The 13,821-nt window shown below is 34.5% G+C and overlaps 1 protein-coding gene across 10 annotated transcripts in view; it reads left to right on the forward strand.

Moving 5' to 3' along the window:
* LOC138811651 (E3 ubiquitin-protein ligase MYCBP2-like) overlaps positions 1–13,821 on the forward strand; it is a 193,690-nt gene that overhangs the window by 75,368 nt on the left and 104,501 nt on the right. For all 10 annotated transcript variants that reach the window (XM_069999343.1, XM_069999344.1, XM_069999350.1 and 7 more), the window contains 8 exons: positions 110–252; positions 1,526–1,626; positions 2,294–2,512; positions 4,027–4,252; positions 6,556–6,674; positions 7,548–7,635; positions 10,289–10,338; positions 13,439–13,611. In XM_069999343.1, coding sequence (XP_069855444.1) covers positions 110–252; positions 1,526–1,626; positions 2,294–2,512; positions 4,027–4,252; positions 6,556–6,674; positions 7,548–7,635; positions 10,289–10,338; positions 13,439–13,611 — 1,119 coding nt within the window. The remainder of the gene's footprint in view (positions 1–109; positions 253–1,525; positions 1,627–2,293; positions 2,513–4,026; positions 4,253–6,555; positions 6,675–7,547; positions 7,636–10,288; positions 10,339–13,438; positions 13,612–13,821) is intronic.

Here is a 13,821-nt window from a genome sequence, read left to right on the forward strand (position 1 = left end):
GTTCAGAATCATATACAGATTCTACTGTAAGATCTCCTTTATAATTTCTATGATGAGATAATGTTTCGCTTACTATTGTCAACTACTCTTATCTTTCCTCATGTTACAGGAGTGAATTTGATGGAGATTTACAATCCCAGCTTCTGAGTAAAGCCAATGAAGAAGATAAAAATTGTAGCAGAGCTCTCTCTGTGGTAAGCACTGTTGTTCGAGCTGCTAAGGACCTGTTGCACAGAGCTCTTGCTGTGGATGGTAAGACTGTCTTTTTTTATCCCCTCCACCCCAAATGTCATTCCTTTACTTGTGTGCAGTTACTGAATTGAAGGCATTTTATAGAATCCTGACTATTTTGGTTATCACAGAGTGATAAGCACATTAAATTTGGATCACTCATGCTCTTTGTACTCTAAAGTATAGATGGTATCCTTATTTTCTTAATTAACCCTGTAAGAGAAAAATTTTGCCTTGATAAACCTATTCTTTTAAGTAGTCAAAAGGACTTTTCTTTTGATAATCTGTTTTCTTTAAGGTATCACCATTCACCAAAAGGTCTGTCAAATCTCTATTGAAATTCTATGAAGTTCACTAGAACCGCACCAGCTTATGTTCCCCTATTTGTTCTGTATTGCCTACCTCAGACTGCCATGGTTCAAGTGTGTGCTTTTTTCACAGATAGATACTAGCCTTACAATCTCACTACTACTACTTTTCCCATATTTTCCATCTAGTTATGTAGTCTTCAGAGTTATCAGTGTAAAAACATTCACTCATATACTCCACCCATTAATAACATTTGTTAAGCAAACTAGTTGTACATGGCAAGCCTGGTAAAAATAGGGAATGTTTGGTTGATCCCAGAGGTTTAGATTATGCTAAGAAACTGTTTCCTTCCCAACCTCTTATGATTCAGTAGCTGATCTATGAGTCAATATTTGGAAGGAATAATTGGCCTATAACATAAACATATTTAGAATCTACTCAACTTGTCTATCCAGCACCATGTTCATGAATCAGTGACTAAAATGTCTATTAGCAAAGTGATTTCCTTGGGAAAGTAGGAGCATAGCTCAAAATCAGCGAAGATTTTTGTAGTACTTTCTGTCTATAAGCATTTTTTACATGCATTAAGTCATTAATCTTCACAGCATTCTTTGAGGAAATATTATTACTCTTTCATTTTTGGTACCAGAATAGTAGTTGAAAATCATGGCTATTACCCTAGTTTTCAGTACTGGCTCTATTAATTTAGAGGTACTTAATATACATTAAGCATTTGGGATAAGATATTTACACACTATATACCTTAGTTTTTTTCAAGATTTTAGAGAATAATAAAAGTTTTAGTGGGGATAATGAAATTGTGAAGATTAATTGAGCTAACACATACAAGTACTTAAAATAGTGCTAGATACTATATAAACAGTAATGTCAACCATAATTTTGCTCAAAAAGAATACAGGTTAGTATAGTATGTGTATGATACAGTGAAACTACCTTCTAACTATAGTTTTAATGCCTTTTTTAGCTGATGACATTCCAGAACTGCTTAGTTCTTCCAGTCTGTTTTCCATGCTGCTTCCCCTTATTATAGCCTACATAGGACCAGTAGCTGCCGCTATTCCCAAGGTGTGTAATTCTATAACTTTGCATCTTCTGTTAAATAGTCACAGTTTTACTTTGTATCCTTCCTATAAAAATATTTTAATCTCTAAGGTACTGTATGTATATACATACATATGACTTTACTTGAAGAATTTGGGAATGGAAAGTATATTTTAGAAATATATAAAGACTTAACTGACTTTTTTGTGTTTTTTTGTAAATTTATGAGCCTAATATCAAATCTCCATAGCATTAGGAAAGATCTTATCTAGAAGAAATCATAATCTATTGATCCTGGAATTATTATTACATAAAACCTAATTTACCATAGATCTCAGGAAAACAAAAATGTTTAAAATTTTAGGCTAGGTTATTTTACTATAACATCTAAAATAAAAATCTCTTTTTGGTGGGGAGCAGTTCTGGGTTTTGAATTCATAGGTGTACCACTGGAGCCATGATTCTAGTCCTGATTTTTGCTGGCTATTTTGGAGATGAAGCCTGCTATACTTTCTACTTGGTCTGGCTTTGCACTGTGATCCTTCAGGTCTCAGCATCCTCAGTACTCAGGCTTGTAGATGTGATCCTCTGATAACCAATAAAATGAATAATAGGGTTAACAATAATTTATTGTTTAAAATGGTTTTCATATTTATTATCTCATTTAGTATTTTTTTTTAATATTTACTAGGTGGCTGTAGAAGTCTTTGGCCTTGTCCAACAATTGCTTCCTTCAGTTGCTATTTTGAATCAGAAGTACGCTCCCCCTGCATTTAATCCCAACCAGTCAACAGACAGCACCACAGGAAACCAGCCTGAGCAGGGTCTCTCAGCTTGTACAACCTCTAATCACTATGCTGTAATAGAGAGTGAGCACCCATACAAGCCTGCCTGTGTAATGCACTACAAGGTAAGTGTCTTTCTTAATAAAAACTAGTTTAAAATTTGATCTTTTTTTTGTGATATCTAAAACAATGCTTTGCTTGTGTTCAGAAATATAACTTTTTGGCTGGGGATGTAGCTCAGATGGGTGCTTGAGAAGCATGCACATTGAGATTGATTTCCAACACTGAAAAATGAAAGAAAGAGCTACAGGCCTGTCTCAAGTGGTAGAAGGTCTGCCTAGCAAGTAAAAAGCTCTAAAGTGTACGTTCTATTATACTATCTGCAGATTGTTTGACACTGTTATACAAAAAACTGCAGGAAAGAATTTTTACCTGAAAGAGTGTAGATTGGTAGGTTTATGAAAGTTCTTCTCAAATCTTTTACAACTGTAGTGCAGCATATAATGCTAAACTGCTGTATGTTATGACTAATATTTTGTAATGTCATATTTGCACTATAACCTCAGCTTTGAAAAGTGGCATACACAATGTAGGGATTAAATAGTTTACCATGCTTAGTGCAAAAAAGTACTTTATAAATTTAATGCTATCCTTCTAGACAGTTTTAAAATCTTTCAAACAATATATGCAAATCAATGAGAAGTATTCATCTACTTCATCAGTACAAATACAAATTAACACATTGTTTCACTGTGAAATGGTCAACTTTTAAGTGTACAAAATATGTAAATGTATAAAAGTTGGTAGAAGACATGCCATTTATCCATCTCCCTAGGTTCAAGTGTTCTATTTCATTTACCTTCCAGCATATACTTCATTTATATATTTATATTTATATAGAGAGATACTTAAAATAATAATTCCTTAATATCACCAAATGTATAAATTTTACTAGTTAAAATCAGAACACAGTATGCCGCATACATATCTTGTATCTTTTAAGTTCTTTTTAATTTCTAATCCCTCTTTTTGTTTCTTTGAATTTTGTTTTTGGAAATTTCATGTAGCTGTAGTTTTTAAAAGAGAAAATGTCTCATTGAATTTGTGCTGATGTCCTTCAAAAGAAGGGCATAATGTCACTTGAATTCCCTTTTGCATACATCTGGAATCTTTGTGTTCATTGACACTGAACATATTGTTCTGGATGTGAAGGAGGAGGATAGATAGGTGTTTTATCCTATTTATAATTAAATATTGTGTCTTGAGGTAAATTAGAATTATCAATTACTGTATTTAAAGAAAGTTGAGATACTCTCTTTGATTATACACTATTTTGGCATCAGTTATTTTATTTTTAGTATCTAGGAATTGTTTTTATATTTTACTTTTATGATTATTTAAATAATTATATAGTCCTATGTCAAATATAAGAAGCATTTAATTTTTATCCCTATTCCTTTTATTCTGTTCCCTTCATCTCTTTCATAGGTAACATTTAGTTTTCTTTTAATCTAATAGTTTATCATTGTTTTGTGTCTTTTAAGTCTTTTAATAAAAATAAATAAGTCTTTTAATAAAAATAAGCACATATGTAGATGTGTGACTGTGTGTACATTCATGTCCACTTGCCTATTGCCAGGTGACATTCCCAGAATGTGTCAGATGGATGACAATTGAATTTGATCCTCAGTGTGGTACTGCACAGTCAGAAGATGTCCTCCGTTTGTTGATTCCAGTCAGAATTTTTCAGAATGCTGGATATGGACCAAAATTGACATCTGTCCATGAAAATCTTAATTCATGGATAGAATTGAAGAAATTTTCAGGCTCCTCTGGATGGCCTACTATGGTTTTAGTGTTGCCAGGTAAGTGTTTTTCTTCTGGTTTTTTTTTTTTTTTGTATTCTTGGTTATGGTGCTTGAACTCAAGACCTGGGCACTGTCCCTGAGCTCTTTTGTTCAAGGCTTGTGTTCTATCACTTTGAGCCACAGCATTACTTCAAGTTTTCTAGTGGCTAATTGGAGATCAGATTCTCAAGGATTTTCTTTCCCTGGGATGCCTTTGAACCATAGTCCTCAGATCTCAGCCTCCTGAGCAGCTAGAATTTCAGGTGTGAGCCACTAATACCCAGCTTCTTTTCTGTTTTATTGGGGGAGAATATATGTACATATGTTCATTTTATTGGGGAAAATATATGTATTTATGTGCATTTAGTAAGGATGCATTATTGAAAATGTTTACTTTTAAAGGAAATTATTAAAGATTTATTATGTGCCTTGGTTTGTTTAGTTAAGGATTAGCAAAGGTGGCCCTAGGCGAGATGCATAGCATGGTATGAATTTTGGAGAAGAGATTGTTTTAGAGGTTTTTTTTTTTTGGGGGGGGGCGGGTGGATCATGTATTAATGCTGAGGAATGGCCAGTTTTGTAGATGGTGTCAAAGAATAAGTAACAAAATGGTTTAGATCTTTTTTCTCTTGATAAGTACTAAAATTTCAGAATTTACCTAAAGATCTCAAGTCATTCCTTTGAAAAGAATTTGTGAACCCTTTTCTGAGGGGTGCATGTATGTGTGTGGGTGAGTATGTGTGTGAGAGAAAGAGAGAAAGACATATACACGTATTTTTTTAATTTAATTTTATTTTATTTGTGAACATACTGTACAGAGGAGTTACAATTACATGGGCAGGATAATGCATACATTTCTTACCAAGCATTGCAGCCTCCTCCTTTGTTTACCCTTCACATCCCTTCCCAGCCTCCCCCCTCCCCCCCATCCCAATCCTATTCCTCCCCCCCTTCCCCCCCCCCCCCCCCGCACCGACATTGTAAAGCTCGTTTTGGACATGACAACTTGTACTTCTCATTGTTGCAACAGGTCCACCTGTATCCTTAAACAACTCGTTTTTCCCCATCTCCACAAGTTATACTGACATCAAATATAGTGAAAGCAGGGCTTATACTGTGGGGGAGGGACATACAAAGCAACAAAGAAATAATCTTATAAATGTGTTAGAAACACATGCATGAAAGAAAAAAACATTAAAATACACATCTAAGGGTTCATTTTCCTGACATCACATTATCTGACCTTTTCCACTTGACTCATACATATACTAGATATTACAAATAAGGGAAACCATGGGACCTATGTTTCTTTGGGCCTGGCTTACTTCACTTAATATAATTTTTTCCAAGTTTTTCCATTTCCTAACAAATGGGGCAATGTCATTCTTTCTGATGGAGGCATAGAATTCCATTGATATACACATATTTTTTCTTCAGTACTAGAGATTCAGTGTGGACTTTGGGCCTCCAGACTTGATAGGCAAGCCCCAGCCCTTCTTTTGTTTGTGTTTTTAGATAGGGTCTTGTGCTTTTTCCCAGGAAAACTTGAAACTACTATCTTCCTACCTCTACCTCTCAGGTAGCTGGTACAACAGACTTATCCTACCGTGCTTGTTATTTTTTGTTGTTGTTGTTTTGTTGTTTTTGTTTTTTGGTAGGGCCTCAGCAACGTTGCCCTGGTAGACTTCAAACTGTTGTTATTCTGTCTGTGCTCACTGAGTAGCTGGGATGGTAGGCATGTGACACCAGGCTGAATGGCTGTGTACTCACTTCTTTTTACTGATTTTTAAAACTTTTAATTAATTGTAATTTCTAATGTTTTACATTTAAAAAGTGATGTGTAATCAATAGTATTTTTTAACAAATAAGCCATAATTGACTTGTGATCTTTTAAAGTCATTTCACAAACTTCTTCTTTCAACTCTGAATTGTCTTTGAGTATGAAGAATTCAGCAAAAGCTAGAGTAAAATACCAGAGTAGAGGATTGCCTAACTAAATAGAAATGACTAGTCTAATTCATCCTAGAAACATGTTTATCTGTCTATCCAGTCTTCCATTTGATAGCTGGCCAAAGAAATGCCCACATAAGTTAAAGGTTAGAGATGTCAATGAACAATCATGTACCCCTGGTGGTTCTGTTGTTAGTGTTGCTTTTAGCAGTTTACTCAAATGGATGAGGAAATCTCTCTCCCTCAAAAAACCTCTTCAGAATCTAACTGATACAGCTACTTATCTTGAGATGGATAAAAGATAGGGAATTTTAAATTATGTTTTTTATAGACTTGGATTCAAATTATGCCTTTTTTTTTATTTTGGTAAGGAAACGAGGCCCTTTTTTCATTGGAAACTGCTTCAGATTATGTGAAAGATGACAAAGCTTCCTTCTATGGTTTCAAGTGTTTTGCAATTGGATATGAATTTAGCCCTGGACCTGATGAGGTAAAAGCAAATTATCTTTTTATTTTGTTAAAGAAGATTCTATTTCTAAGAATCTGTTGATTTAAATTGCATTGTTATCCATTTTAAGCAGGACTGAAATTTATTTTAAGTTATGGCTAGGTAATTTAAAATAATGTATAGTTTTATTGTGTACAGTAGTCTTTTGTTACTTTTAATATGTTAAGAAAATAGAATTTGTAAAAAAATAGAATTTATGCAACATGTTGCAATATTGAAGAGTATATTTAAAAGTGTAATTAATATTTTTTCTAAATATTCTACTATGTTTTTTGGGGGGAAATGTCCTGGGTTTTGTACTCAGTGCCTTGGTACTGTCCCTGAGCCTTTCTGCCCTAAGCCAGCACTCTAACATTTGTGCCACAGTTCATCTTTCAACATTTTTGGTAATCAGTTGGAGTCTCAGGACTGGATTCCAACTTTGATCCTTAGATCTCAGGCTCCTGAGTAGCTAGTATTAAAGTATGAGGTGCCCATTTAGATTTTTTTTTAACACCAGTACTAGGATTTGAACTCAAAGCTTTATGCTCTAGTGTGGCTTTTTTACTCTAACACATGAGCCATACCTCCACTTTCAAAATTTTCTAAATATTTTAAATCATACACCGACACCAAAGTCAAAGTTAACTGATTTCCTTTTAAGTAATCAAAAAACACTATATAATGAAGCTGTAATCTCAAACCTTAAAACTGGAATGAGGCACATTAAATCTCTTCCACTGACAGTTTAACCAGTAGTTCAGACATATTCTTTTCAGTTTCAAAGGTAATGAATGAGTTTGAGTAACATTTTTTGCATTCCATGTTATCTTCAAAACATTTTTTGTAAACACTAAATTTTATTCAATATTCTAGGGAGTCATTCAGTTGGAAAAAGAATTGGCAAATCTTGGTGGGGTGTGTGCAGCAGCTTTGATGAAAAAGGATCTAGCACTTCCTATTGGTAAGTCTGATTAAAAACTACATATTTGTTAACAATTAAAAAATTATTCAGAGTTTGTTATAGAACATCTGAAAATTGGTAAAATGATTTCTATAACTTCATATACTCATGAACAGTAAACTGCTTAGTATGTGTGATTCAACTCTGTTTAAATGGAGACAGAAGGGTATCTTGCAATCTTATTTACCCACACATATGAATGCCCTCCTTAAATGTACAAATGCTATGTGTCAGGCCATGGGTTAATCTTGGTTAACCAGGCTAATCTCAAATTAGAGGTAGCCTAAGCCGGTTCCCAGTCCTCTAATTCTAGCTAGTCAGGAGCCTGAGATCTTAGGGTTGCAGTTTGAAGGCAGCTTGGGAAGGAAAGTCTGAGACTGTTATCTCCAGTTACTCACCAAAAAAAGCCATAAGTAGAACTGTGGTTCAGGTTGAGCTCCAGCCTTGAGGAGAAAACTAAGGGATAGCATACAGACCCTGAGTTCAAGTCCAATTCTGGCACAAAACAACAACAACAACTACAAAAACATACCAACAAAAAAACTGAGCCTACTCAAATATTAAAAATAAGCAGAACTGGAAGAAGAGGTTGTCACTAGGATTGTTAAGGTGAACTGTCAATGAAAACTAGGTGAAAAATAATTATTATCAGTCCAAATGTCCATCTATACTATGTTAGTTAGGGTTTTTATTTTTATCAATGTGACAAAAAATTTGAAATAACTATGTGAGGATGAAAGATGTATTTCATGATGGCATTCATTTCAGTGCATCATAGTTGGGAAGGTATGAAGGAGCAGCACAGCTCACATCATGCCAGCTAGGAAGCAGAGAGAAATCCTGTAGCAGAATTCCCCCCCCCTCCTGCCCCTTTTCTTCTTTTCCTACTTTTCTTCAGTCTGGACCCAGCTTTAGGGATGCTGCCACACACATTCAGGGCAGGACTTCTCTGTTTATTTAAGCCTTCTGGAAATGCCCTCACAAACACCCCAAAGGTTTGTTTTAAAGAGGACAGTCAAAATTAACCATCAGATATATTTCCTTTTTGGACACTATCATTATGCTCAAGACTTTATTTCTTCTAATCTTTTTTTTTTTCTACCTTTTAATTTTTTTAAAATCCACCTTTTTGTCTTCACAATTAATCCCTTTCAATCTTCTCAGTTCCCTCAATCCATTGATTCATTGGTAAACTTAGGAGAAATAAGACTTCACATAGTCTCTGAATATTGGGAAAATTGATGGCATCCTTTTTACAGGAACTTTGTCAATAGCTGTTAAAAATTTCCATGTATGTATTTTAGCACATGGCAGCTTAATTGTATATATTTGACAGATGATCAAAAAATATATCTGGGGCTAGGGATGAAGCCACGTGGTAGAGTTTTGCCTATTATACTCAAGCCTTGGGTTCTATCCCCAGCAACTTCAAGATATGTAAATGTATATGTACATGTATGTGTTTGTTTACATATATGTATATATACACATATACATTAATATAGTGGTAATAGTAGTATATATATACACACACAGTAATATAGTAGTGCCTATGATTGTAAAACCTAGAAAAAATCAAAATATTTGTCAGTTGAAACCTAGTTAAGTAAGTGTTACTCATCTGTACAGTGGACATCTGTGCAGCAGGTGAAGAAGGCAGATCTGGGTGACCTGACAACAAAAGATGCCCAAATTATATTGAGAAAAGCAGATTGCAGAAAAGGTCCCATTTTCATATTTATTTTGTTATATATTTGCAAGTGTGTGTATGTATGTGTCCATGTGTGTATTGACACACATGCAATTGGGATTTACTTGTAGAACAGTAACACATATGAAACTGTTCACACTGGATATCACTTAAAGAATTGCTAAACTTCTAAAGAAGTAGAATTACTTATTTCAAACTTCAGTACAATTTGAATATTTCTCCTTGAATTTTATTATAATAAGTAAAAGAATAAATGATTAGGCCTAGTGCCGGTGGCTTATGCCTGTAATCCTAGTTACTCAGGAAGTAGAGATCTGAGGATCATGGGTCAAAGCCAGCCCAGACAGGAAAGTCCATGAGATTCTTATCTCCAATGAACCACCAGAAAACCAGAAGTGGTGCTGTGGCTCAAGTAGTAAACCACTTGCCTTGAGCTAAAGAGCTGAGGGACAGCATGCAGGCCCAGAGATCAAGCCCCACAACTGACAAAAAAGAAAGAAAAAGAAAAAATGATTAGAGGATACTGTCACTAACTTATCTTTTTCTGTAACCCATCATTGCTTTATTAAAATGTGTAGCTCTTTTTGAGTCAATGAAATAAAAAGGTCCAGATTCAGCATAATCAGTGAATAAACTAATAATTTACTTTTTGACCCAAAAGTAAATATACATTGTTCAAGAACTAAACATCTATACAAACATATATCTACTTATGTATGCATATCTTTTTTCATATCACCCTAGGATGCATCCTAAATATTGGCTTGATATTCACACTAAAAATACCTTACATTTTCAAGTGTAAACCCCTGGGATTTGTCCAGAATGTTAAATCTTTTCAATCTATTGTGGCAGACTTGTTAAAAGATGTAATGAATACAAAAGATCAGAAAGGTCAACTATTAGTATATTTTAGTAAAACTTTCTTTATTCGTGCAACAGGTAATGAATTGGAAGAAGATCTTGAAATTCTTGAAGAAGCTGCTTTGCAGGTATTGTCCCAAACACTCTTAAGATAAATTTTGTGCATTAATTTAGACCCATTTTCACAAAATCAGTCTCTTTAAAATACTTATTGTTTGTTCCTTTAAGTACTTTATTTCATTCTTTGATCATTTCAGACATACATAAGTTATAACTGCTCCTCTTGAGGAGAAAAAACCATGTGGTCTTTTACTATAGCATGGTGGGTATTGACTCCAGTTAAAAGTCCTGGGTGGGAAGGTGGCTCAGTGGTAGAGTGCTTGCCTTGCATGCATGAGGCCCTGGGTTCGATTTCTCAGTACCACATAAGCAGAAAAAGCCTGAAGTGGCACTGTGACTCAAGTGGTAGAGTGCTAGCCTTGAGCTGAAGAGCTGAGGGACAGCACCCAGGCCCAGAGTTAAGGCCCCACAACAAAAAAAGAAAAAAAGAAAAGTCCTAAGGAGAAAGAAGAGCATTTTATCTTGAAATAGTTTTACTACCTAGAAAAAGAAATAAGGCTTTTCACAAAGGAACTCAAGTTGTATTGATGTGTTACTCATTTTGATAAATAACAAAAAGTGACAAAGGTACTGTTGCCTGTTAGAAGCACTGGTCAGATGGTGGTAGACCTATGTATCATTGTAAAAGATAGAACTAGTCAGTGATATGCAGATGAGAATCATCAGTTTGTCATTGCTATACTTTTTGCTTTTATAAATATTGAAGTACCCATTTGTCCTTAAGGGAAACATATGGATAGTTGAAATCCTATTTTTCTGTCTATATTAATCTGAAATCCTTTGGTACTCAAATTTACTAAGAGACTGGTATGCCACTCTCTTAACTTCAGTGGTCTGATTTTATCTAGTTGTCACTAATGGATGGAACAATCAAACTATTTAAGCAGTATTTTTTCAGGTTATAATGCTTTCTTCTTAGTGTAGGCCAGAAATAATCATTTGTTTATAATGTCAATACGTACTACATACTGAAGCTATCAAGGATGGGTGAATTTTGCATAATGAAATAGCATGAAGGAAGAAGATAGGTTGGGAATCTGATGTTCATTTGAACCCATGGCATTCAGACTGTAAGGTTACATGAGTATGGAAGATTGTCCAAAAGTATTTTTCTAGCTGGGCACCTATCTACACAGGACACAGATCTTAGCATCATGGTTCAAAGCCAGTGTGGGCAGGAAAGTCATGAGATTCTTATCTCCAATTAAACACACACACACACACACACACACACACACACACACACACACGGAAGTGGAGCTGTGGCACCAATTAAACACACACACACACACACACACACACACACACACACACACACACACACACACACGGAAGTGGAGCTGTGGCACAAATGGTAGAGCACTAGTTTTGAGCACAAAATTCAGATATCACTCAGCCCCAGAGCAAACCTCAAGACCAGCACACATGCACACACAAAGTCCAAAGTTGGGTTGATTTTTATTAGATTAATAAAAAACTTTTAAAAAGCATTACTATTTAATATCAGCCAAATCATTAAAAAGAGCACTGTTATAGTTAAAAAATACAAAAGTTATATTTTTAGGATGAAGGAGGGCTCACTATGTTCTTTTAAAAAAAATTTTGCCATGCACTATAAAGTTTTGAGCTAAGTATATGTAATTTACAAAACATCTATTTATCATTTTCTAGTTGACAGTGTAATTATACTCTGAAGTCACTATTTTTTTTGCATTTTATAACTGAAGTTTAGAGAAGCTTTGTGACTTATTTAAAAAGTAGCTTAATTGAAAAATAAAGGAAAATTGTGTTCAGGTTCAGATTCATACTTTATATTTTATTTCCTAAGTGGATCAAAGCACATTTCATTTAATTTATCCAACACCATTTCTAAACATTTTGTGTATTTATAGCTTACTTAGTTCTTACAGCAAACCTGTTAAGTGGAGAATGTTATCTCCATTGTGGAAAACTGAAGCCCAAAAACCTTACATGACTTCAGTCAGGATCAAACAGCTAGTAATAGTAAGCACCTGCATTGGAATCTGACCTTTGACAGTTAAGTGACAATAGCTGTGATTTTGACTGCTCTTGCTTAGCCGTGTATTCTTGGCAATGTTAGGAGGCTTCACAATTTTAAAAAGTCAGTTTTGTGTTTAAAAGAGAAAAAGCTCAGATGTTTACAATTCAGGATACAAAAATGACAAACATTTAATATTATATGTCAGACAAAAATCCAAGTTTTATAAGAGCCATTGAAAGATTATTATGCTATGTAACTGTTATTGAAGCTTAAAAAAGACATATTATGCTACTAATTAAGAACAACAAAGCTGTCCCAAATTTCCCATCTTTTTGGCATGCAATTATGATATAATATGAACCAAATACCTTCTCTTTCTCAAGCAAGTTCTTATGTATGTTCTTAAATTTAAATGTTATAATTATCATATAAAAGAGACTATTTGTTCAATAATTGACACATTTTTAGATTCAAGGGTAATTTGTTAACTAACAATAAATAGATAAACTTGCCTAGAGTCAGAATTTGAACTCAAGTTTCTCTGACTCTCAAGTCACAGTTTTGAAGTGGTATATTTTGTAGAATGTAAAGCTTACTATTATATAAATATGGTAGTCCTGGAAAGCTAATTCTTTTATGAAAAATATTTAATGAAATTTATTCTCAAAAAGTTTCTAGTTGGGCACTGGTGGCTCAAACCTGTAATCCTAGCTACTCAGAAGGCTGAAATCTGAGGATCGTGGTTCAAAGCCAGCCCAGGCAGGAAAGTCTGTAAGACTCTTATCTCCAAGTAACCACTAGAAAACTGGAAGTAGCGCTGTAGCTTATGTGGTAGAGCTCTAGCCTTGAGCTGAAGAGCTGAGGGACAGCACCCAGGTCTAGAGCTCAAATCCCATGACTGGACCCCTCCTCCCCTCAAAAAATGTGTATATGTCAGGAATAATGATGCAGATCCATCATCTTACCACTAAAGAGGTTGAGGCAAGAGAATAAAAAGTTAAACACTACTATGGGCTACTTAGCAAGAGCTTATCTCAAAAAAGAAAAAAGTTAATGAAATAATTAATGAAAAATAAAAGTAAAATAGATTTTTTTTAACCCAACAGGTGTGCAAAACCCATTCTGGTATTCTTGGAAAGGGTTTAGCGCTTTCTCATTCACCAACTATTTTAGAGGCACTTGAAGGAAACTTACCACTTCAAATCCAAAGCAATGAGCAGTCCTTTCTGGATGACTTTATTGCTTGTGTTCCAGGATCAAGTGGTGGAAGGCTTGCAAGGTACTTTAAATACTATGGTTACTTTCTTTAAGGCTTCATTCTGAAGAGAAATGAAAAGGGGATCATTAAGTGTCAAAATGCTTATAAAACAGTCTGATTTGTGTGCTTTTGTACTTTGTAAAGTATAAAATAATATCTTGAGATATCTGATAATAATTGATTATTTTGTTACCATTTGCTCTTTTTGTAGGATGAACATGAAAAAATAGT

The sequence above is a fragment of the Dipodomys merriami genome, unplaced genomic scaffold (genome assembly GCF_024711535.1).
Source record: "Dipodomys merriami isolate MVZ:Mamm:240054 unplaced genomic scaffold, mDipMer1.0.p SCAF_545, whole genome shotgun sequence".
In the NCBI taxonomy this organism is placed as follows: domain Eukaryota; kingdom Metazoa; phylum Chordata; class Mammalia; order Rodentia; family Heteromyidae; genus Dipodomys; species Dipodomys merriami.